Source organism: Ambystoma mexicanum, chromosome 3q (genome assembly GCF_040938575.1).
Source record: "Ambystoma mexicanum isolate Mex_15411 chromosome 3q, UKY_AmexF1_1, whole genome shotgun sequence".
Classification (NCBI taxonomy): Eukaryota; Metazoa; Chordata; class Amphibia; order Caudata; family Ambystomatidae; genus Ambystoma; species Ambystoma mexicanum.
The window spans coordinates 65,336,705-65,363,528 of NC_090926.1; the positions used below are offsets into that span (position 1 = coordinate 65,336,705).

The 26,824-nt window shown below is 46.4% G+C and overlaps 1 protein-coding gene across 2 annotated transcripts in view; it reads right to left on the minus strand.

Annotated features, from left to right (window-relative positions):
- The window catches only part of LOC138582125 (zinc finger protein 282-like), a 240,604-nt gene that overhangs the window by 14,849 nt on the left and 198,931 nt on the right, over positions 1-26,824 (minus strand). For both annotated transcript variants that reach the window (XM_069653125.1, XM_069653124.1), the window contains exons 6-7: positions 22,398-22,511; positions 13,947-14,057 (exon numbers count right to left, since the gene is read on the minus strand). In XM_069653125.1, the coding sequence (XP_069509226.1) occupies positions 13,947-14,057; positions 22,398-22,511 (225 nt within the window). The remainder of the gene's footprint in view (positions 1-13,946; positions 14,058-22,397; positions 22,512-26,824) is intronic.

Sequence of the window (26,824 nt, forward strand, 5' to 3'; positions counted from 1 at the left end):
AGGCGTGTTATAAATGCCATATCACAGGCCCGGCTCTAGCAGGGGGGCCAGGCCCCACCAAGGCCGCCCTCTGGCCTCCCTAGAAAGTAGTCCATGCCAGTGGGACCTGAGGGAATATGGGTGTGGGGGTGGATTACACTCTACACAGCCAGCAGCAACCTCAGAGATATCATTCTGAGAAGCTGAACTACGGGAGATCGGCCAGGATTTGTTTTCATGCCCTAGACCATGATGTATGCCCCCCAGCCATGAAATGACCAGGGAGATGGAGGGCTATTCACACCCATATGTGAGGTAGCATACTTATTCAAGCTGGCTGCCTATAACTATTTTCCCAAACCTAAAACCATAGTTTTGCTTTCTGTAATTTAAAGCATGTTTATCTTTTGTGGGAATATAGCGGTTTTTCACATCATGCTTACTAAAATGGTTAACTATATCAAACAATTAATGACAGATGATGTTGCCTGAACACAGATTTCTGAAGAAGGTGCATCATCCGACCGGGGGACCTTACAAATCACATTCAAAGTATTTATTCTGCTGCATTAACTACTTGAGTACAAGTAAAAAGATAAGGTTGATAGTAACACACATGTAATTCTGGAGTGTAGTAACATAAAAAGTGATAGAGGCAAGGCTTTGAATTAAACATTACCACTACCATTGCTCTGTGCACCATTCCATGGCATAATTCTGTAGTATGTCTGTGCCATTACAGAAGGGGACAAGCCATTAGCAAATGACTCTCGGTGCAGCACCAAAAGGTGCAGTCCAATCTCAATTGCTAGGCCATGGCCCCTCTGCACTGGAACACAGAACGATATGCATTATTAGGCCTTGTGGTCTAGCAGTTTGGAAGGGCTTCTCACATTGGGATATGGGCCAAGTCTGATTTGCAAACAATGGTAAAGAAGGCTGGCCCGTGCAATGCAAGTGGTTATAATTGATTCAGACCTTTTCCTATTAGGTTCAACACAGAACTCATGCAGTGGAACATAGATAGGATGGAGATAAAATGTAAGGAGAAACACACATCCTATGGGTGTATTTGGTCATTTAACCACCCAATGACTAGCCATGGCTATGTTAGAGCCTATCGCATTATCAGTCACTATCTGCCTCTCGCCACCAAAATGTAACCTTTCTGGAACTCTTTGAGCAAGCTCTGTCACAAAGTAACACAAAACGTGTTGCCATATAGGGCCTGCCAGTGTTATATCTAAGCATTCTTTAATTGTTTTATTACTTAATTGCCATTCTAAATGAGCTCCTGGTATGATAAAATAACTCTTAATGTGTGTCTTCAGCCAGTTGATTTTGTAAGCAATATCTTTGTCGATGCATCTGCCTGAAGTACTGCCTTAAACAAGCAAACGCAAAGCCAACAGGCTTTGCTTGTGTATAGGTATTAGACATTTGCCAAGCAATGCCATCATATGCCCAGGTACCCGGACCATTTTCCAGCTGTTCCCATTTTATGACCAGGTGGTACCCTTATGACAGTGCCTGGCAAATGCCTATCCATGCCTAATCAAAAGCCCATGCTGTTTGCTTTGTCAATGCATGTTGGTTTCAGTTTGTCTCCCAAAGTGAACATGTACATGCCCAGATGTGAGTGCCTTGCTTGCTACACCTAAGGAATCAAGCTGGACCTCACTGAGTTGGTTCAACAAGACCCTACCTGAAAAAGATAAGGCTACAATGGCAAGTATGGACCAGTTTCAGATCTTCTCATGCATACTTAACAGTGGGGCTTCGACCTAAATAGAATGCATCTTTGTCTGTGTAGATGCTAGTCTGCCAGAACCTCTCATGAATCAAACTAAGTACCGACTTGATAAACTCATACTGTTTGAGTAACTTAACAGAGTTTACATTCCAACAGAGTACATCATGTGTATCGTGGGTGTTGTTTGGAAAGTATAATGTGAATCCTGGGTGCTGGGTCTTTAGGCTGTGCCGGAATCCCTTAAAGAGCATCTTTAAAATAACACGAGAGAAAAGCATTTCCTATAATGTTGCGTTCAAAGCATAAAAGGGGTACATCTTTAAAAGTAAAAGGGAGTATTTAAATATTTCTTAAAGAGTGCAATCAGAGGTGTATTTAACATTTGGACCTTGGACAAATGCTCATGACCCCCTGCTCTGCCTCTCTTCCCAAATACACCCCCTGCTCTGCCTCTCTTCCCAAATACAAACAGCCAGGGCTGCACAGGCCCTCCTACTGAGGTCGTATCTTTTTAACGTGTCTCAGGGGCACCTTATTTACAAGAAGTGATTAACAGAAAGTAATTAGAGATGAGAAAAGGAAACAGGTAATGACCATTGTTGTGGCACTTTTTTCTTTAAATTATATAGGTTTTTTTTTTTAAACCTTTTTTTTATTAAACAGCTTGGCAGCAGAACACAGGCGAACAAGACACAAGGCAAGCACAAGGTAGGTACAGTTAAAACAGTACAGGCATACAGTCAGTGCATCTAGTATGAACATTTTCCATCAAGAACGCATACAGTGCGAACGCATTGCAAGAGAGCCCTTAGCTCAGGATAGACAACCTGCATGAGTGGGTGTATTAGTTGGGGAAGTTGTATCCGGTGTCGCATTTAAATCTGACATATAGGAGTGGAACTTGAGCCAAACATCCCTAGGCCTCAGGTGGGCTGGTTGTAGGCAGGGCCACGCTTCCTCAGTGTCTGAGGCCCATGTGAGAGCCCTGAGCCATTGCGCATGTGTGGGAGGTGCGGGGCGAAGCCAACAGAGCAGAATGGCTCGTACCGCAAGGAGCATGCAAAGGCCGGCCAGTTTCTTGGAATTTCGGGGTAGCCCGGGAAAGTCATGGAATAGGCACTTCATTGGGGAGGGGTCGATAGGTTGATCAAGTATAGTAGATACGGTTGTGAACACCATCCCCCAAAATTGGGAGAGGCGGGGACAGGCCCAGATCATGTGCATATAGTCGGTGCCATCCTGCCCAAACCTGGGGCATCTTGGGGAGTGATCACTAAGCATACGATGCAACCTGCTCGGGTATAATGAAACCTATGTAACACCTTTAGTTGAATCAATTTGAAACGGGAATTGAAAGACACCTGGTGTATACGGGCACACATGTGAGCCCAGCGTTCGTCCGTCACCTCCACCCCTAGGTCTTCCTCCCACGCCCGCCTTAGCCCGGTGAATTTCGGAGTGGACCTGGATTGTATCATTGTGTATAGCCTAGATATTTTCCCTCTGGTAGGTGTGGGGGAAGTCAGTTCTTCAATAGTGGGATCGTCCGGTGGCATTGCTGGAAAAATGGGGTAGTTTCGTTTAAGGGTTTTACGTAGAGATGAATACTGAAGCCATGCACTCGGGCCACCCCTCAAGGGCAGCGGCAGGTCGGGCCACTCAACAAAGCTACCCTGCTCAAATACATCACGGAGCAACTCGTATCCCGCCTCAGCCCATCTGCGCACAGTCGATGGCGGTACTCGTGAGATCCCGGGGAAAAAGTTCCACAGTGGGAGATTGCCATGAAATGGATGAGGAGTATCTAGCAATTTCCACGTTTTCGTTAGCGCCAGGGAGGTGCAAGCCACCGGATTCAGTGTATCCCGTGCCAAAGGAATGGGTTGTATCACCAGGGAGCGGATGTCTCGGTCGCTGACCGCCAGTTTTTCGAGTCTAACATGTGGAGGAGGGTCTGCTGTGTTAAACCAGTAGGATGTGTATTGGATTTGAGAAACTAACCAGTATTTAAGAAAATCGGGGGCCCCAAAGCCGCCGTCAGACATCGGGGTAGATAAGGTACCGAGTTTGAGCCTGACCGCACCCGAATGCCACAGAAAAGAGTTGATACTGCGTGTCAATGCTTGGAAGAAACCCTCGCCCGGCCACAGGGGGACGTTGGTGAACCTGTATAGTAATTGGGGCAATACTATCATTTTCAATATCCCTATTCTACCTGCCAGGGAGATCGGCAATTTGCTCCATGCCAGAGACTTAGCCGCCAGGTGCGCAAGGTAGTTTTGATAGTTCTCCTCGAGGGTCGACTCGAACTGACGTGTTATTTCAATCCCCAGATAAGTGAACTTCGATTGCACCCACATGAACCCCATAGTGTCAGGGGGGCGAGGGTGCATTCCGTGAGCGGAAAAAGCATAGATTTTGCACAGTTCACCTTGAGGCCTGAGATGTGCCCGAAGTGGATAACATCTTTCAATATCGGGGGTAAATTAGTGGAGGGGGACCGCACGAGAAGGAGTGCATCATCAGCATAAAGGGATACAATATCAGCTTGACCCGCCGAGCGAAGCCCTCTATGTGAGTGGAGTTGTCGAAGCATGTCGGCGAAAGGTTCTATCGCTATAGCGAAAATCAGGGGAGAGAACGGACAGCCCTGTCTCGTTCCCCTAGCAATATTGAAGAATGGGGAGCATCTGTCCTCCGTGCGGACAATGGCCACAGGGCCTGAGTAAAGTACTTTGACCCAGGAGCGAAAAACCGGCCCGAATTTGCATTGTTCGAGCACCCGCCAGAGGTATCTCCAAGATACTGAATCAAACTCTTTCTGCATGTCGAGGGTTGCGGCAACCGCCTGCACATTGGGGCTAATCCTGCTAATTATATTAAAGAGCCGTCTAAGGTTCAGAGCGGTGGAGCGACCTGGAATGAATCCCGCCTGGTCCGGGTGTATAATAGATGGCATACAGGGGGCAAGCCTGGTCGCTAACATTTTGGCAAAAATTTTGGTATCACAGTTTATGAGGGAAAGAGGGCCATATGAGCCGCACTGGGTGGCAGGTTTACCAGGTTTGAGCAATACCGTAATTGTGGCTTCGCGGAGTAATGGGGGAGTATGCCTGCCTCCACCGATTCCTCCCAGAGAGATATTAAGTGAGGGAGTAGGAGAGTCTTATAGCATTTATAGAATTCAACCGGGATGCCATCGGAGCCGGGAGCCTTCCCCGAGGAGAGAGAGTCTATGGCCTCCGAAAACTCCTCCGGGGTGAGTGGCGAATCGAGGGAACCAGCGGTCTCGGGAGAGAGGACTGTTAGGGGGAGAGCAGCAAGATAGGAGTCCACCTCCGCCTCCGTGGCCTTGTCCGAATTGGAGTATAGGGCTTCGTAAAAAGCAAAGAACTCTGAATTGATGACCTGTGATGTGATAGCTAAGGAGCCATCCGGTCTAACAATCCCAGGTATATGTGGAGCACCCAGCACATGACGGATGAGTCTAGCAAGGAAGTGGCCGGGGCGCTCGCCCTCTCCGTATCTCCTCGCCAGGCCGGTGCTATCCAGGAATTTTTGTTCTCGTTCCGCCAAAGAACGAAAAACCTCCAGCTCCACTCCTATAGCTGCAAGGGTCGCAGGGGTTGAGGACTGCGAACACTGGGCCTCCAGGGTCGATAGCTTGGTTTCGCTAACAGCGATATCCCTTCGAATTCTTCTAAGTATGCCACTCTCTTTGGACAGTGCTATGCCCCTAATATATGCCTTGAAGGCCTCCCACAGGGTAGCCTGCGAGGACACAGAGTCCTTGTTTATTTCAAAAAACTCCTCAATGGCTACCTCGAGAGGTTTCATCCTCCAGCGTCTGGTACGGTCACAGTCCAGCCCCCAGCCCATGGTGATGGTCACCGGGGAGTGGTCGGATAGGGTCCTAGGGAGGATCGTTAATTGTACCACATTTTTAATCAATACATCAGAGATTACCCACCTATCAATTCGGGAATAGGAATCATGGACAGAATGAAAGGAATAGACATGGAATCAGGGTAGAGTAGTCTCCATGCGTCCACAACCGCAAGGCGGGGAAGGGACGACAGTGCAGCATAGGCTGCCCTGGTGAGTTGGTGGGGCCTGGACCCAGATCTGTCAAGGTCTATATCAAAAATGGTGTTGAAGTCCCCACCCCAGAGGATAAGAACCAAAGGGAAACCATCCAGAAGGGATGCGAGGTGTGTGAAAAATTCTGGGTCATCTATGTTGAGGCCATAGATGTTCAGCAAGATCACCTCCCTATTCTGGAGTGTAGCATGGAGTAGTACATATCTACCCTGGTGGTCTATTTGTGAAGAAATAAGAGTAAATTTAAGACTCTTATGAATAATAGTCATAACCCCACGACTTTGAGTAGAGAAGTTGGTGAAGTATCTCTGGGGGCCCCAGGTTCTGGCAAATCTCATACAATGTACAGAACGCGCATGCGTCTACTGTAAGAAAAGGATCTTGGATCCATGCCTATTCCGCTTGCAGCAGTATCTGTCTCATTTTTTAAAAATTGCCTAGCCCCCTCACATTCCAGCTCATGAAAGTTAGATTGTTCTCTGTCAAAGGAGCGGTAGCGTTCATATCGCCAGGATGATAATGTCAAGTGGGCCGATGTAGCAGCCCTGTAGCCCCATTAACACTGCATTACCCTGCGGTCCGCCCTCGCTGCCAGCGCCAAACTTTTTTAGAACAAAACACCCATCACAACCCGCCCCCACTCACATCCCTCCCCCAACTAGAGGAATGACAACCCCAAAACCCCTTAACCAAATCCAAACCAGTGGCATCAACGCCTGGGGGCCTGTGGGCCGGACTGATGACGCCGCTCCGGGCCTGTGGCAGATCCAGCGAGAACATGGTGCCTACAATGAAGCTTCGGACGTAACTTGACAACGATATTTGGCACAGTTTAACTTGGCACAGTCATGCAGAGTAATCCAACTAACATTTGTTGAGTAGTACAAGTGTGGTATATTCTTGGCGTCCGGGGAAAGCCGGTGTCGGCGCCTCGCCAACGGGTAAACTGAGCAGCTGTAGAGGAATAGCTGGGGAGGAAGGTCAGCCTGGGAAATGTTTGTCGACAAACCTGGAGGCCTCCTCTGGAATCGTGAAGAATGACACCTGATTGTTGTGCTCGACTCGCAGCTTAGCGGGGTATAACATGGAGTATTTGACTCCGTGATCTCTAAGCCTTCTTTTTACAGCCAAGAAAGTCTTGCGCTCCCGCTGAACAGCCACCGAGAAGTCAGGGTATAGGTGTATCCTTGCTCCGTCCAGCAGAAGTTCACCTTTGAGTCTTGCGGCTCTGAGGAGGGCATCACGGTCTCGAAAGTTAAGGACACAAGCTATAATGGGTCGTAGAGGTGCACCCGGCTTGGGTTTAGGCGTCAGGGCCCGGTGTGCCCGCTCTATAGCAAACTGCGGAGAGAGCTTTGGTGAATCTAGAAGCGACAGTAATGTGTGTTCCACAAAGTCTTCCATCGGCTCTCCGATGCCACTCTTGGGGACCCCGATGATACGGAGGTTGTTACGCCTCGAGCGAGATTCCAAGTCCTAATTTTTCTTCTCCACCTCTAGGACGCGGTTGGACAGAGCCGTGACCTCTGAACGCAGCGCCCCTAGACCGTCCTCAGCGGAGCTCACCCTGGTTTCAACCTCCAACACTCGACTGTCAGTCCTCTCAATGTGATCCTTGATAGAGGAGATAGTGCCATTCATGTCGTCTAACTTTGAGGGAGCGTGGTAAAACCCTCACGGATAAAGTCCATCATGTTCTGAGACTCTGAGGTAGCAAGTGATGAAGTAGTGGCAGGGGTCTGCTTGGAGACCTCCTCAGCAGAACTGACCGGAGTCTTCGTGAACATGTTCATGGAGCTCTGTTTTTTTCCCAGTCCCTTTAGTCATTGTGACGGTGATACGACGCAGGAGAGATGAGAGAGAGCCGATGGTACCCCTCGCCGCCACGGACAGGACCAACGAGGTACAGCCCCCAGGGGATCCAGGCAGGCGGCCTCGATGGCAAAGGTTAGCAGGATACCACCCAAGCAACGCTGGGGAGCCCGAAGTCAGGCGCCCTGGAAGGAGGACGAGCGGGGCCAGGGCAGAGCTTCGAGTGTCGTAGAGTAGCCGGCACGAGGCAGCGGGCCGGATGATGTGGACTATAGGGGATCTCAGCCAGTGTAAGGGGCACCATCCAGGGTAACCAGCAGGCCGCGGCCAGGCCACCAGGTGCCCGGGCCCCTCCAGGTGCAGACAAGAATCTAGTGCGGTCTGCGCCGCGCTGAGAGGGTGCAGGATGATGTTGGTGCGATCACTCCGTACGGGGTTGCAGGGGGCACCCTGCGTGGTGATCCGGGGCAGGAGCCGGGCCACAGCAAGTCATTCGGCGGGAGCAAGCTGGTCACAGGGCGTCCTCTATTGGGTGCGGGTAGTTGGTGACCCCCGCGGAGCAGCGCAGCAATTTGTCCTTATCTCCGCTTCGAGACAGCCAGAGGTTAGCAGCATCCCCATCCTCCACGTGCCTTGTGGCTGCCAAGGGTCTGGCAACCTAGTCCACGCCACCAGGGGAGCGCAGCACCCAGCATCCGTTGGTGTGCCACAGCTCTACCCCGGGCGCTGAAGTCTCGTTGAAGGGGGGGGGGCCGCAAGGGGGACAGCAGGATGAAGGCCGATGTAGGAGTCGATGAGGGCCTGAGTAGGAGTCGCCCAGCGCGGGTGCAGGTCGAGCACACGAGGGTCACAGCGGTTACAGTTCTAATATCTGCAGTGCTCTGCGCCGGCGCTGTATGGTCTAACCAACCGCGTAGTTCGCTCCCGGTCGTCACCGCAGAGGTGTTCCACCGCTACACGGGCCTCCACAGAGGTGGCGGGGTGTCTCGGTTCCGGGGGCCTGGACTGTCTGAATCTCCTCGAGTGCCGGATTTGGCCGCGCAGATGCGCGGGCGATGGGGGATGGTCGCGGCAGTTCCCAATCACAGGGTTCCCGGCGCCGTTTTTATTTGGGATTTGGACCAGATGGTCCCTGATCCAGCAGCTGGTGAATCGCAGCAGCCTGGTACAAGTTGTAGATCGTAAAGGCACAAGATCAGGATCGAGTGATCTGCCTGCCATGGAGCTCACATTTCAGGCGGCCATCTTGTTCAGCGCTCAACAGCGCTCCCAATTATATAGGGTTTTAACAAGCTATTTAAGTGTGATTGTTGGGTGATTAGGATACAGAACAAGCGATACAGCACCAGGTATCACTGGGCCACGATTTCCTGACGTTATTTGTTTCAGGACTCCTTCCGCATCGCCCTGCAAGGTGACTCTTTATTCCTCACCTCGATATTTGAAGGACAATGCAAACGGGAAGCCCCACCAGTATCCTATGTCATTCTCCTGGAGCCACCAAATCATTGGATGACATTCCTGCCTTTTATTCAGGGTCATGGATGAAAAATGTTGATAAGTTCATATCGGAGACCCCTCAAAGAGTAGCTTCCCCTTCTCTCTGGCTTTTTGAACAATGTCTGCTTTCTGTTTGAAATAATGACATTTTGCCAGAACTGATCGTGGATCGTTGGGAGGGCAGCCCACTCAATGAATTCTGCCAAACAATATTTCTGGAGTGGGCACTTCCTTGAAGAAGCCATTGATTAGTGTCTTGACCCAGTGTTCCAGAGAGAGATTAGATTTGCCTTGCAGCTCTTTCAGGCCCAAGATTAGAATATTCGAATCTCTCTCTCTCTCTCTCTCTCTCTCTCTCTCTCGTCGACTTTTAGTGCTAGATCTCTTTCCTCTTGTTCCAAGACTTGAAATGCAACCCAAATCTGATTATTCTCCAAAGATTCCAATTTCTCCTCCAGCTTCTCAACTCTGCCTTTGAGCTCCGATATTGCCACCTCAGGCCACTCTTTATTGATCTAATTCCTTCCAGCATCAGTTGTATGTCTGCTTTAGTGGTTTCCTCCTGGTTGGCACTGTTGCAAATAGGGGTGTCTTCCATTTCTGCTGCCACAACCCTATCAGGAACCCTTTGTTAACTGTTCAGCAGCACTGCTATGTTGGGGTCCAGCATAGGGTGTCCTCCGATCTATTTCAAGAGCTTCAACGGGTTAGCATATAAAAAGGTCTGCGTGGCTATGTAGCGGCTCTTTGGACCCTATATCTGCCCCTGTACTCACATTTGTCAGCACGATCCACCCACTCCCATCATGTACACTTTGGGATGAGATCAGGACACTTAAGTAAAGGGCCAGCCCACTCCACGTGCTTAGCCCCGCCAGGGAGACTGCAGGCAGCGAGGGATCCAACTATGCTCCAAAGAGCATATCCCTACTCATGTTGTTCGAGCCCCTCTGCATGTCGGTGTTCGTTGCCTCCACCCAACGAGATTGGTAACTCACAGAGTGTGGTGGAGGAAAGGCAAAGGAGAGCTATTTAGCCTTCGTGCTATGTGGGTGCTTCCTGGCTCCTCCACCGCACTTAAGAATTGCATGCTCGTTCAGTGCACTCCCGCTATCTGACTCTCTTGATGGGGTCTCACAGCACCATGAGCACCCCCCTGAGCGATCCACCCTTTGCTGCACTAATATATGTGCAGAGTGGCGCAGGCTTCCAAAGCACCTGCCGCTCCGTACCCAGGTAAAGTATCTCTGATCTCCTGTGCACCGCACTGCCTTCCTAAATGGGGAATTAGGCTCCAGACCGCGGTCTGGTTGTCCTTTTTACACTCAGCCCTCGCAGGCTCTTACAACAGGTTGCTGCATTTATCAGCCTCACTAAGGCACACTCATTGCTCTGTGCACCTCGCAACCTGCTTTCTAATGACCTTGCGATGCATTGCCTTAAAACATCTACAGGCGTTGGTATCATGGTCTACACCAAAGCACTACACACTGGGTCTGTGGGGTTATGAGAGCAACTATTTCCTCTTGCTTGAGTGTCACACGAGTGCCCATACTAAGACCGCTCTTTGTTAACAGACCCAAATGCGTCTACACCGAAAGTAAATGCAATTAGAACATGGAAAAGTCTTCAGATGAATGAAGTAAAAGTGTCTCACCCCTGGGAAGTGCCAAGTCCTTCATCCCAGGACAGCAATGAGTTATTGTAGCCTACCTAACTCGATGCATGCTTTCCTAGGTCTTGTACCCTCGACTATCTAGTGCCAAGTCTATTTCTTCATTCAGGCTTGTGTCTGGCCCTTGCCACTCCTTCCAGACGCTCCCATCAACCTCTTTTAGGTTGCACCATCAGGCTAATCTCGGACAAAACAGCAGGAAGGTTATCACTGCCATCATTTACTGTGTTAGATAAGAAATACCGACCCGGCTTCAGCCATATCAGAAATAAATGCCTGGAATTTGTGTACAAATCATCTGTTGCTATAACAAAAAGCAACACGAGGGACGGATAATATTTTTGATGGGGCAATATTCGCCTACATGTCCTTAGCAGAATCCCAACTCTCTGCTGTAATTACTAGTAATAATCGATATTCTACATCACTCAGAGGCTTTCTATTATGCACGCTAAACGCAGAACCAGAAACAGAATCCCAATCAATGCATGCAGGTTTACAATAGTACTTGTGAAAAAGTGTCTCATTGGACCAGTCAGCTAACATAAGAAATGTCCTCAAGCCTGGCCTTGAAGAATGGTCATGAAAAAAGCCATGTCAATACATGCCTGTACCACCATCTAACCAAGGTTGGATAAGAAACTGGTGAAAAGGGCCTGCAAAAAGAAATGAACAATTAGTCTGTAGATTTTCTTAGGTCAGAAGTATGAGGTTTGTAAGCATGAAAATATATTGCTACTGTAAGGGAACAGAAGAAAGACTCTGACATGGCGTGGTCATAGTGTTTGCTATACAAATTTTATTCAAGGGTAAAAAGGAAAAGAAAACCCTATCTCGCCCTAACTCTAAGAGGGGCTTCCCTGCCTCAAATGAAATAACTAGTATCAGAATGCCCAAAGCAAAAGTCCAAAGATCCAGTGTCAAAATCCTAACTCTGTCCCTTACACTCTAAGCTAACTAAATCAAAAGGAGATGTCTTCTTGGTCCAGAGGAATGACTCCCTTCCCCTGGACAAAAGGCAGTTCTTGTCTTGGTAGGATTTTTCTGATGTAGTGTTACCCACTCATTAGCTTTTGGGGGGATATCTCCCTTCCTGTATCCTTCTTCAGGCTTACAATGTACCTTGGGGTCCCAGACCCTGTTTGGCAGCTCTGGCTTCCTCTCGCTGTATACTGCACTGAAGCAAAACAGCCTGGATGCACTCCCCAAGCTGTAGTGGGTCCCTGACCCTGGTTGGCAGACATGGTTCCCTCTAACCAGGTACTGCATGAAGAAGAAAAACGTGGATGCATTCCCAAGGCTGTAGTGGCCCATAAAGACTTGATTCACTAACCTGCCAAGTACTGTATGAACTGTTCATTAACTTCTAGTTCTATTCATTTGGGTGCAAGTCCCAGGCTCGCAATTCCAGCCTTAGTTTTCCTTTCGGTGGGCTTGGTTCACTCTCTTGCCAAGCCTTAGTACAAGTCCATGTACTTCTTTGCTTCTCTCCCACTGCATTAAGGTCCCAGATCCTCCTTTCCCAGTCTTCTGATTTGTGCCACCTTCTCCCTGACCCTTTAGTGCCTTCTTGGCTACCCACGTACCTTGTGGGTTGGTCTGCGCAAGTGTTGGCTCTCTTGAGGAGCTAGACTCGTTTGCGGGGCTCCAGTAACTTCCTGGAGCTTCCCTCGCTCAAACCTTCTGGGACAGCGTTGGTCTCCCACTCTGGGTCTCTGGGGCACCCAGAGGTTTAGTCCGCCTGCAGGCCATGCAGTCCTTGCGTCCTGGATCGGCCTCAGACTCGCTCTCACCGTTCTCGGCATCCCCGTCAGCACCCACCTGCACGTCCGGCCCGTACTGGCTCTCGCAGTTCCCCCAGGGAGGACTTGATGCCCTGTTAAGTCCCTCTTCAGTTTTTATCTTGTTTCTTCCAATAAACTGTCTTGAACCACTAGACTGGTAAAAGTGGTTCTGATGGTTATTCAGTATTGCGCTGCACTTCCTCCTTATCTCAGTACTAAGTGAGTGCTTATGTGGTAACTCACTAAGGATCTTCCTCGTCTCAGTACTCTATCCGAACTGCTTTAGAAAACTACATAGGTTATGAGGGAAGGAATGAAGATGAAGGAGGTGAAGGTGGGGTAACTGTGGAAGGGTGGTCTAGGGACATGTGATTGGTGGGACTACCGTGTTATCCCGATGTGGTCGTCACTGGTCCCAAAGGTTTTTTTTCCTCCCATGAGATCCACCCGCAGAGTACCACCCGGGGGGACTATCGGGTAGCTGGTATCCGCAAATGTACCATAATGCCGCCAATAGTTGCAGATTTTGTAAATGTGTCAGTCAGATAGAGTCCACTAAACACCTGGTGACATATTGTGTGCATTTTGAAAACGATTGCATTAAAGTAATTGGAATTGAAAGAGTGGGCAGCACGGAGCCCGCAAGGGAATGGTTTTGGTTATCTTGCATGTGGGGCAATTGTGTAAAAACTATCCTGTTGCTGTCCCGGTTTCTTAAAATTAGAAATTTGGAACTGGAAACAAGATGCCCAATAGGGCTGAAGGTTGAATATGGCATAATGCGCATCGGTTCCATGTTAGCGATTTGGAGATAAATATTGCACTCTTTAGACACCATCATGTTAAGCAATATCGAACAAATTGACTGTGCTTGTTGTAAAAGTATGATGTAGCATACCAGGCATTTCACCATATAGACAAATGCATTTTAGAATGGTGCAATCCCATAGGAAAACCCTCTACAAATCAGGCCCTTAATTTATTAAGGAACTGAATTAAGGGCCTGATTCAGCCAACTGGAAAGAAGAACACACAAACATTCTGCAACACACTTACAAACAAATGATTCAAAGCACTCTTCTTCAAGACAGGAACACTGATAAGGGTTAAGAAGTAACATTACTCCCTGGTCAAAATGCTTTTACATACATAGTTTGTAATTATAGAAAAATTAAACCAATAGCATATAGTTCACAAGTTTACACAAAGGTTCACTCCAGAAAAGAAGGTCTTAACAGTAGTGCAGGTTATAATACAGAAAGAAAGGGCTCTAGCAGCCAATAAGACTATACACTTGAACACACTACTAGTTACGCTGAAAAGAGTTAAAAGGTTTGCTCACCAGCAGGATTGTCATTGTTTTCTATCCGTCTATAGTCCTGGATACCAATGGAGTATATTTCACCCTCTTCATTAATACCGACAGATGCTACTGGTAACGTGACATCGGTTCCTGTTAGGAAAATGCATTTCTAAGCATAACATTTTTTGCAAGGTGATCAAAGCTCAATCAAAACAGTACAAAATAAAAATGTCCCCATGCATCAGTTTCTTCTTTGTCCTTTACTCAGTTCTATAGGTTTACCTTAGTACACACAGACATCATTTCACAATAACAGCATTTGCTACCTCAAACATCTTTGTGTCATTCACCTTAAAATATTCTAATTCAAGTGTGGGAACTCCGAGAACATAAGTATTACCTCACAGCCATTCTTCCTCGGCACAATCCCTAGTAGAATGAGGAGTCGTCGATCCAAGAGACAGAAACAGTTGTCTAGTATTTGCTACAGAAATAAAACTTATACTAATTCCTCCCCATGGGAGGGTGTATACATTCAATTTCCTCCCCCTGCTTGTCTTATGTTTGCCTATCGCTAGGGCTGCACCTTTGTCATTTGTTTGCATCATCACCGGGGGAGTATAAGCAATGGAGGGGATTTATGTAGCCACCCTTATATCGGCACTAATTACGATGCACTGGCAGGTGAGCACCATCTCTCTGCACCTTGTTGTGCAAGTGTAAAGATGCTAGATGCTGTCACAAACCTAAGTAAGACATGCGCCAAACATTCACGGTCGTAGGCTGAATGAATATGAATTAAGGTCCAAAATACGGAAACCTCTTGAAACCACCTCCTACATCCCTTGGGAACTTCACTTGAGGAATTAACACTGGGAATTACCAGGGTAAAAATCCATACAAACCGAGTATGGCTCTATCTTTATTGGTATAGTTTATAAAATGCAGCCCAGGCCCAAAGAGGAATTAGAGCGCTGTACAGTGAATAGCAAAAGAAATCGAGAGTCAAATTTATGCCAACATATAATTATATAATACTTTCACTAAACATTCTTCTTATAACAATTAAACTATGTAGTTAATGTATTTCCAAGGCAAATTCCAAACACATGACTGATTTTGTTTATGAATGTCATGATCTCTGCTTCCAAAAGGTCAGGGTTTTCCCAACTCCCTTGGAAGCAGATCCATAACCCAGGTTCCGAGTGCCAACCAGTCCCAATTGGGACCTTTTGGACCCAGTCCTGGCGCCAGTGGCACCAGGCTCATAAATATGCCCAGTCCCAGCGCTGGAAGCGCCGGGCTCATAATGCTTGGGTGGACTTACCTGCAGCAGACCATGCTGCTTACTTGCCTGCCAGTTGAGCCTCTGATCCTCTTCTGTTTGGAACTACTTTTCCTGTTGGGTGGGGCAGGAGCCACTCCCTAGATTCAGAACACTGGAACTCTTCTGGAAAGCAGGAACTCTTTTCTTACCTAGGCGTGGCTGTGGAAGGAGACACCTAAGCACTACAGGAGGCTATTTAAACCACACCCGATGGATGAATCTTGCTTTGCGTTATTCTGCATCCTCTGCAGCAGAACGCTCATCGTGTCTTCTGAATCTGATCCTGGGCCTAAGGAAAAAGGCTTACCATCCTGAATCCAGTCTTCAGCAACACCTATAAAGACAAGAAAGAACAGGTTAGCATTACGGTCTTCAGTGACAGCTCTTCACTTACCTGGTCCATCGGCTGTCACCAACGCCTCGCGCTGCATTCCGGCATCTGAAAGACAAAGGCTTACCTACTCTTCGTGCGCTCCGGAGGTCTTCACACTGCATTCCGGCATCTGAAAGACAAAAGCTTACCAACTCTTCGCACGCTCCGGAGGCCTTCGGCGCTGCATCCCGCATCTGAAAGACAAAACAAGGTGCGTTTAAAGACATTGGGGAACTTTAATACTCACGTGCCATTACTCCTTTCCACATCTAACCCAGTGGGTATTCCGGCACCCTGCAGCCGCTCCGAACTTGTACCTGCAAAATAAAAAGACAGTTAGAGCGCATCGTGAAGCAGGCAACAAGCGCTTACTTACGTGCTTCCAGGCGCTTCTATTCATCACACGGGCTCCATCTTCAACTCACTTCAGCCCGTCATCCGCCATCGCCGGAACCCTGCAAAACAAGAAACATCATTACTAAAGACTTTAAAGACATTAGAATTACTCGAAACTTACCGTTCGTGCAGTAAACGACGGACAGCAGTCCTCTGAAGTCAAGAGGCCTGCTCCCCTTATCCAGTGAAGAAACTGGTTACAGCACCCTGCCCCGAGGCAGATGGAGAGCACGGCGTTCACTTACCTAAGGTGAGAGCGTTAACCTTTGGGGTTCTACAGGAGAAGAGAAAGGGAAGAAGAGAGAGACATTCAATAACCCAGTTCCTTAATCCCATATTTTCTATCTGCAGACATCTTACCCTTCGAGTCAGACATACAGTGCACAGAGGTCCAGCCCAAAGAGCCAGCCGTGTGTTACACATCACCTTTGAAGATACGGTATACGCCCAGTCAAGACCGGCGCCTCTACGGGAATCAGGTGAGCGTTACAATGAAGCAGAATTATATATGTAGCTCTTAAATGGAAGGTAGACCATAGAATACTTATTCTGAGAAAAGTAATGAGACAAAATGAAGTTCGAAAGGCAAAAGGTCCTGATGGCGGAGAAAGGGTAAGGAGTGAGGTTATTCCCCTGGTATGGTCACAGGGCTGTTAGCGGATTACGAGCTACCATGCTGGGGTAACAAGAGACAATCACAGACATGGGTGACTGTCACAGTGGCTCCAGGAACTCAAGCTGGGAAACAACAGCCATGAAGGCAACTAAGATGTGGAGGATAGACGATGTAGGCTTCGGGATGCATGTAACCTTGCACAAAAACATGCATGCGCTGAAGGGGGGAAGCGGAGGGAAGCAACAGGCAAGTGCTCTTCAGAGATGCCCATATAAGAGTAGAGGAAGAGTGACAGCTGGAAGCAAACATAGTGAGGAAGCCCTGATGGAGTGGAAAGGTGAAGGACTGGTCTTCTCAGACTTAAGGGGTATCTGAATCATCAAGGAAGTAGATGAGGATGGCGAGTTGGAAGCCTGTAGACAAACATAGGTGGCTGGTCTCCTGCTGGCAGATCTGGGGCTTAGCTTGGTGTGGCCCAGACCACTGTCTCTGCCTAAAGTGCAAGCCGAGACCCCCAAAGGGTTTCTCAGGCGTCCAGGGTGAGAAACGGAGGCGCAAACTAATGGGCTTATGAGTCAAGAAAGGAATGTGGGACAAATTGATGACGTTAAGGCCCAGAATGTTGAGGTAGATTTGCATTGTTTTGCTCACTACTATTAATGCACCTGAATAAATCAGTATCCTTTAAAACCCTACTTCTATGTCCACCTGGTGTCTATCCTGCTTGGCTGTGTGACACCAACCAGAGTAGTATTGGAAAGGCCCACAGGTTCAGGTTTTTAAGTGAAGTCATAAACTATGATTTACCTAATGCTGTGTAGGTCTCTTTACTTAGCGAAAAATGACAATCAGTTAAGAAAGGCTTGTTAAATACTGATTACTATTGGGATAAAGGATTTCAGTCTGCAGCTCAAACCCTTTTCTGGGGTCCCCTCAGATATGAGATGGATTCGGATCCCAACCTTCCTGGAGTCCTGAATTGTCCCCTGTAAATCACCTGTTCCAAGGTGAGTTTCCCAAACTTGCAGAAGAAAAGAGATCCATTAGCAAATTATTCAGTTGAGGCAAGCATTTTCTTTCCCTTTGTCATGCCGAGCTCCAGTCAGTGGATTCGGGATAGCATGAGATGGCTTACATGAGAGCAGTTTTATAAATCAAGGCCAAATCCTCCTGCTTTAGGGTGTGGATCAATCCTTAAGCAACATTGTGCTTATCCTCAACCTCAAATATTTCAGGGTTGAGGGTTAAACACTGACCAGCCTGGCCTTGTCCAGCCTACAAAGGCTTCTGGGAATAACAAGTGCTATCTTGACAAAGACATTGATTTAGGGTGACTGCTGTCCATCTTCTTGTTCCACACCGACCTATCGCGATGGCAAGATCTTTGCCATGCCTGTGACAAAAGCAGATACCTGATCCCAGAAAAGACGGCCTACAAGGGTCAGTGGGGACCCATGAGGAAATGGCATCTCAAAGAACTAGAAGTGAGTTCCGAACACTTATAAAGCTGGCTGTAGTACCACAGGGTCTCATGCACCAGGCAGGCCCCCTCTGGGCCGATGTGTAGAATCTGCAGAATAAGAGCAGATGGAGAGAAATAAAAAGCATGCATCACAGCTCTGTGGGATCCGCCTGTCAGTATGGTATTCTATAAGCATTCAGCAGGCAAAGCAGAGAATTTAAAGTGCAGAGGACAGCAGCGTGGCTGGAGCCAGCAATGCTGCCGAAGATCTCTGAAACACCAGAGAGCAGCTGAGAGAGGAAACCGGGACTTCCACCCAAATCAAAGTTGGCGACAGAGACATACGAAACCTGTGGGGCCACAGACCGACACCAGGTGGGACAAATAAAGCAATTGAGACACAGAACCTATCCTGAGATTTCACACCATGGGAACAGTAACCTAACTAATCAGGGGCCTGATGGATTGAGTCATAAATTGAGAGTCCTATATGGGCCATAAAGGCTTATATAAGGCTCATGTCTGTGAAAGGGAGGCAGTCAGCCAGGAGCAAGGACAAAATATTTTTACTGACCTTAGGACATTGTTATGGGATCTTATTCTGATGAGGAATTTTGTAATCCTATTTTTCAGAATATATCAACCACTTTGCATATATAACTGAGCGTCAGGATATGTTTCCTAATCTATAGGTGAGTGCCATTATGCTATATGATGATAATAACCTCTAATCTAGTTAGTAGTAATTAATTAAATACCAACTCCACCGTTCTATAGATTTAAATCAATGAAATACAAAAGACAACTATGCCCCCTACTAAGGATAATCTAATTTTATGGAATATTTGGTGAGTGACTAATTGAATTTAGGATGACTACCACCAGAGGATATAGACTTACTGGGGCATACCATATGGGTTCAATAACACTAAGGTAGAGACTCACAAGGGTGATACCAACCCAGTGCATGGTTTGCTGGTGTTGTGGGGACTTCCCTTGCTGTAATGCATGAGGTATACAAGGGGTACCATAATACGGATTTATGGCTTAACACCGAAGCAGGTTTTTAATTCTAATAATGTTATTATGCAACAAACCAATAATCGATGTTGCCCCGTCTTTCTCTCTGTTTTGTGTTCTTTGTGTGTTGTGTACTTTCATAATATGATTTATGAACATGATTTCTGTATGTTAGTATCTGATAATTTATAAGGATAGGACAATCATATGGAATTCAACCAACTGCCTTGAATGGTGAGATAGTCTTGATAAAGACCAACGAGTCGAAACACATGTTGACGATATTTTCTAAGGGCGCAAGAGCAGGACCTGAAAGGAATGACAGCTCAGCTACATGATATTATATTATTTTGAGAAAGTGTGATAAATGTTTAAGACAAAAAGAATGTGTACTTGTTACTGCTGATAACCAGACTATTGTACATATGATCAAGCACACTCATTTATGTTAAGGACATACATAATCTAGTAATTCAAGTGCTTAAAAGGTGTACCTATAGCAAGCACTGTGGCATTTTTTAGACCCACGGTAGCTATTAAAATGCAAGAAAAAGCATTTCACAGCATTCGTTTGAAAAGGTCGTGAGGGTATCCCACAAAGTACAGGCACGGCAGGTAGCCTAAGGAGACATATTATAGTGCATCCCTCTTCTAAACATGCTCCTTGTCTCTCTCTGCATTCTACTTCACATTTTCTCTCTGCATTCTACTTCACACTTATGTCTGAGTTGGTCCGTTGATGCTGTGGTGAGCAAATGGCACCCACAACCCACATTTCAAAACTCCAAAAGGTGGGATGACATAGAACAGTTTCACACGTCTCCTACGGGCCCCCATGATCACCTATTCAAGACAAGCCTGAATTTGGCATTCTACATTGCCTTCGCACTGGCATAGTTTCGACTTTGACTCTGATGCACCAGTTCAGCCAAATCAACTTGCTTGCCACCTTGCCCCTGTTTATTTGTTCCACCTGTCATCAAATACCAACACTGCAATTACAGCATCCTGTGCTCTGTAAAACTCTTTCCAAGCAGCCGCTTCTGCAACTGAGTGATTATTTGTCACTTTACAACCACATGTGATGATGATGTGAAGGGCGGGTTAACTCAGAAAGCAAACATGCTGATAAGTGTTGGTCCACAAATGCTACCAGTCCCTATACACACTCCAGGGCAATAGTGTTGGCTTGCACTCTGGGGCACTAAAGTGCCACCTGTGAGCCAAAACGAAAAAAAGGAATACATCACATCACAATCACGCTGCACAAAGAGGAGCATCTCTAAAGAAATACAAAGAAAACTGTTTGGTGGCAGTGGTTATACAATGCATGGCAGTGGTTTAAAGCATAGCATGCTATTGCAAAAGCAACACAGCAGACACAGCGGCAACAGTGTATGCAGTGAATAAGTTTAACTTTGTAGGTGGGGATTTTTCACCTCTACACATACCCCTAGACCTGACCATGAGCGTGTGGATGTGATTTGTATCACCCCTACCTCCAGAGCATTTCCCCCACCCCCAGGGGAGTGTCCAAGGCCCACCCGAGCAGGGGCCGTGGTAGGAGTAGGGGTAGGGAAAAGTCTGTACCTGTCACTGTGCAACAGCAAAGAGAACAGGCAACAACCCCTGCAGTAGGTGGCTGCTCTTAATTGCCAACTCAGGAGAGGTTTACCAATGGAACATTATATTTGTATTGATAGCCCACTGCTCACACCATCCAGGAACCCTTGATGTGTATTAAAGACGTGTACCCTATATAACACATCAATACACAGTAGTTCAAAGAGATGCCCCACACTTAATATTCATGTTCAAATTAATCTGATAACACTCAGTAATGAACACTCAATGAATTTGTTTTACACTCTCATGTAAAAAATACATCTTATAATTATGAGAAATATGTAATAAAGAAACATTGCTTTTATTATAGTCAATATGCACACCACACTAAAAATGCAAAAAGTCATTAATGAAAAAGCTGAGATCATTGTCATCGCCTCTACCTCTAATCCAGACTGAGACTAATCAACCTTTTCCAAGAAATCGTTCACCTTAGAAACCAACTACCTTCCTCACCAGATCATGCTAGGCAACCTGACAAATCATGCTAGGCAATCTTCATAGAAACATCTGCCTCACCAAATCATGATGGGCAACCTCATAGAAGCACCTGCCCAAATACCTCAGTACCTTTCTCAATGTGATGTTAATAAAGGGTGAACGTTTGTTCTCCCATGCTCACTAACTGTAGACGGTAGACAGATGAGAGCCGGATAAAATTCGATGCCTGAATCAGTTTACACAATCCAGAAAAAAATGACATAAAATTGGCAGAAATATCAAAAACCACCTTATCAGAGCACCATCAGAAAGGCATAAAGAATTAGCAAAAAGTTTCAAAAATAATAACATTTTCCATTGGGATATCTGGTGCCAGTGTGCAGCCCATCCACAACAGAGACAGCTCCTTAGTTGGTGAGCAGATGTGCCTTGGGGAAGAAAAACAAAATTGCTCCCCATGCAACTCAATCAATATCAAAGTTCTGCTCAAAAGTCAACAGACACAGTCATCTAAGGGCTCAAAATGCCTCAGAACAGCCAGAATCCAGCTTAGTGGCTTGAAAATCCAGCTCAGGAAAAATGACAGAGTTGCCCCTCCCTTCTGGAAAGCCCCCTGCTCTCTCTTCGGTGTTCCAGGGGTCTGTGTCTGACCATTGTCTTCCTACCAGCTCTGCCGATTATTCGGTTATTATTATTATTCTATTTGAACTGAATCTGTCTTGTGTGAGCAATGACAAGGACAATCACGTCATCCAGCACTAGGAATATTTCCAACAAAAGTATCCGCGGACAGCATCAATCCTGTGTAAACTACAGCAAGGACAGCGTTTTGTAGTTTTTCCGCAGTGCCATATTTTGCATTGTTATCTCTTGTTTACTATTTATGGGAACATTGGCTTTTGTCCCAGAAAAAGCCTATAAAGCAATGAACGGCTTTGCGTATACAAAAGAATCATAAGGTCTCTGGCGATTGGTCCAGATTATGAGAAAAAAAACACTGATGTAATGTATTTCAATATTTCTAAGACAATGCTTGCAGATTGCGTTTACTGAATATGAAAGTGTTTGCATCACACTTTGCATAAGCATCAAGGCTGGGCCTACAGCTCACACCACATGCTGCGTTAAGCATAGCTGACATGGGCAGACATAGGAAATTACATGTCAGAATTGGTGGCTGATATGTCCTTTTTGCTGTTGTTCTAATCAGTTAAGCAATGTGTACTTACTTGTAGAATCAATGGTGGTTTCTCTTCTCTCGGGTTCGAGGTGGCATATGGGATACTTATCGCCCTCTTCTTTAACAATGAATGATGAAATAGCTGGTATTGTACATTCAGTACCTGTTATCAAAAAATATCCAAGCAAGTATCAAATAGGTTTTCAGCATATGTATCTGGTTACTTTGCTAGTCCAGAAAAGTCACATTTCCACATGCTTTTAGAAAATCAATCACATTTACTTTAAGAAAAACAACGAGCTATAAGGGATGAATTGCTGTGGCCTTGTTCTTGTTAATGATACCAGAACCTATAAATAGATGCGCAACCTTCCCTGAAACCACCTACGGCAAATAGTCTAACATTATAAAAAGCATGTAATATCTAGCATTGAATGAAATGTAAAATGCTGTGTGATTGTGATAAATGGCAGAGGCAGCATTTGGTTTGTGGGTGGCCCTTAAGGGTGCACTGGCATTACAAATGATTCAAGATGTATAGGGTCTTGATAAGAAGGACTGTAATGAATGGTTAGCGGCTGGCGTCACACAGTGAAGGGTCTTGCCCAGGGCAGCGTCAAATGATGAATTTCCTAGGTAGATGTGTGTGAATATTTGCCACAAATTCCCAGGGTGTTCTACCCAAAGAAATATGTTTAAATAATGGGTTAAAACTGTTCAATTTACAGCACACGTTTCAGAAAAAAGAAATGCATCTTACACTCGGTTTTGTAGGGGAACACAATAAAAACTCCTGGATGTGTCCAAGAAAAACCATAAGGCCTGTCTTACTATATGCCAACAATGCCCTGTAAAACACAGTGGCATGCTACTGGTGATCAATATATGCCACTATTGCCACTGTAAAACATGTTTTGCCTGGTTGATACAAATATATGCCAGCATGCGATGCAACTGTATGAGCATTTTTAAGCTGGATTTTAGGAAAACATGGCAGTATTAATTTTCATGCTAGCCCATTATGTGACAGTATTGCCACTTTAAGAACTCTGTTTCATACTGGCTGTGCCCAAAACATGCCAGGAAGCCACAGAACATTCATATTCATGCTACCAGTGCCAAACATATACCAGTAATGCCACTGTAAGAAAGAAAATGTATGCTGAATGTGCAGAGTATATGCCAGATTTGTCCTATCAGAACATGTCTGTGCTGCCTGGGCCCAATATATATGCCACCACTGCCGCAAGGAACATTTTGATGCTGCCTTTGCCCATTTTATACCAGCATTGTCCTGTGAAATCATTTTGAAGTAGCCTGTATTCAATACATGCCGGGATGTCGCTGTAAAACACATTCATGTGCCCAGTGAGGCCCAGCTTTCCCGTCACACAAACACTAGCACACCCACCCCTCCAATTGAAGATCAGACCCGGCTTGACATCCTATACTTCCTTGCCCATGGCACAGCTTTGTCTTTGACTCTGATGCACCAAATTTAGAAAAATCACTAGCTTTTCATCTAACTCCTGTTCCATGTTTCATCTGATATCTTATACCTTATAACAAATATACAATTAGAGCTGCCGGTGCTCAGTCAAGCTCACTCCAAGCGGCCGCTTCTGCAACTGAGCGATTAGTGATCACTTCACATTTCACATGTGATGTAATACAACTGCTCTAAAAAGTAATACCAGACGTTAAATGGGACAGGGTTACTGACAAACCATACATGCTGATATATGTGTGTTTCCAAATGTTACAAGGCCTCTCTTCACACTCAAAGGCAATAGTTTTGGATCAAAATTGGATGCACTAAAGCACTGAATGAACTGTAGATTAATGTGTGTGTGTCTGTGTGAGAACGTGTGATCAGTGGCAGAGCCAGTATTTCATGGTGGGAACTCCTGCAGGTGAATTGGTATTATAAATGTTAATAGGTTTCACAGTATGTGGTCTTGCAGTGGTGACTGAGGAATTGTCAATGCGGAAGTCCATACCTATTTGCTAGTGTTGCCACTGTAAAACATTTGCATGCAGGATGTGCCCAATATATGACAGTATTGCCACTTTGAGACTTTTTTTCACACTGACCCAATATGTGTCTGTGTTCCCGCTGTAAGAAGAAGCAGCATGACATGGTACAGACATTTTCATGCTCGCTATCTGTGCTCAATATATAGCAGCAGTATATGGCAGCTCTAAACTGTAGGAAGACGGTCATAATGTTAGGCTCCAATATGTGCCAGCATTGACGGCAAGAACATTTTTCAATCAATCAATCCAACATTAATCACTGGTGGCATTAGTGCGCTACAAAAATGCAGATGGATTGACTAAAGACAGGGTGGAGCACTGAAAAGAGCCTCCGCAGATCTGGTGGTCTACCCCGACTACACCTTCCAGAAGCAGAAAAGCCTGGCACAATTTACGGTGGACAAAGCCAGACTTAGAGCAGCTGGCCTGAAATACATGCTGATTTACCTGGCGCAACTAAAAGTCATACATAAAAACAGGGCCCGGTTCTTTGATCTTCCAGAGGAGCCCACAAGCATGGATGGATAGAGAGAAGTTACGTCCCGATGAAAGGGACGAGGCGGAGGACCATGAGAGGCACAAGCATGGCATGACCTAACTAGCAACAATACTCGACTGCGGCTCCTCTTACTGATGTTACAGACCACCAGCGCGACTTTGGCAAAACTAGAGCGCTCATGAGAGCCCCAGGATAAGAGGGCTCTTATGGGGCAACCAGCTCCTTTTTGTTGGTTTTCTTTTTTGGTTTCGGGAAAGTGGCTCTTGAAACTTCAGCCTTTTCCACATGGCGGGATATGCCAATGGTCAACAGCACAAACTATATGAGGAGAGACCAGACGTATGTCTGAGCTTAGCCACAGCCTCCAATTTCAATTTTTGGGGGCACTTGTTTTTGTGTCCACCCACTGTTCACCAGCCTGCGGTATGTACACTGGAGATCGATGCGGGAAGCGGATATGCCCGAGCATGAGTACAGATGCTGGGCTGTTGTTATTAGTTGGGGGAGTTGGGGTAGTTAAATGAGAATGTGTTTTGCCCTCCCGAGTGTCAATGAAGAATAGTAGCCTAACACACTTGCTTGGATTACCATATTAGGAAAACTGGATGACACCCGTTGTGTCAGAGGTGGATAGCCTTCTAGAACTGGTGAAAGGTTTATGGGTGGAACTATAAAGGTACTTACTTGGAATGTAAGGGGTTTAAATGCTTATGTGAAGCGAAACAGGGTTTATTCATACTTAAAGAGGTGCAAAGTAGATATTGCACTGTTATAGGGGACACACCTAACAGCTGACAATCAGACAATCTTAACAAATAAATGGAGAGGGGGAGTGTTTGGCTCTTCCGTATTCCGTCTATGCCCGGCGGGGGCCGGGGGTTTGATATAGATATCGCCCACAGTAACATTTAATGTTACCCACATTAAAACAGACAATGAGGGCAGAATGGTCCTCGTACAGGGTCCCCTAGAACAGGTTGACACATGTATTGTCAACACGCATGCACCCAACCACAGTGCAGCAGTAGTCTTCCAATCACGATACCCATGATTGGGCCCATATAGGAACAGCAACATCATATGGGGGGGTGGGTAATTTCAACTGCACACTCAACTCAATCCTAGATAGACCAGATGCCAAATACAGTAAACCAGCCCCACCAGCGAAAACATTACAAATGCTTTTAGGAGCATTTGATCTGATTGACATCTGGCGGGCACTTCATCAGACATTACTCGCATTATTCAGCACCACACGCAGTGCATACTAGAATAGACTACCTTTTTGTGGGGCAAGAAATTGCACATTTAATCACAATGGCACAGTATGAAGGTATGGTCCTGTCAGATCATACCCCGCTTAGTTTACAGTGGCAGCTTAAGCCCCCTAGAGCCCCAATACCTATGTGGAGAGTTAGAGGAGAATCTCTGCAGGACCCCCCCCTTCTGTGATTGCGTCAAAGACACACACAATGCCGCTAGTGTAACAGGCGCAGGAACATTTTGGGAAGCGCTGAAGGTGGTAGTTAGAGGATCCACCATAACAGGATTAAGTAGCGTCCAAGCAACCATTAATAGAGAACTGTCTTCTGAAGAGGAACAACTACAGAAACTAGAGCAGTCCCCCACAGGGCACATGTGTGAAGCTGTGAAGGTTGTGGTACTAAAACAGAAATGCTTGGAATGTTGGGAGCGGCTGGGCAAGCATAATTATTCTAAATATACTGAGAGGCAGCATAGGGAGGGAGACAAACCTGGCCCGACCACTGGCGTTGCTATATAAAAAGGAAGAGAAGCGGGCCCTATCCACTCAATCCGCACAAGGAAGGGGGACCTTTGCAATACCCAAAGCGGCGTCAATGAGGCCTTCCAGGAATTCTACCCAGAGGGACCCCCGATGCCGAGCACATATTTAGATGAGGTGTTGGATGACATAGATC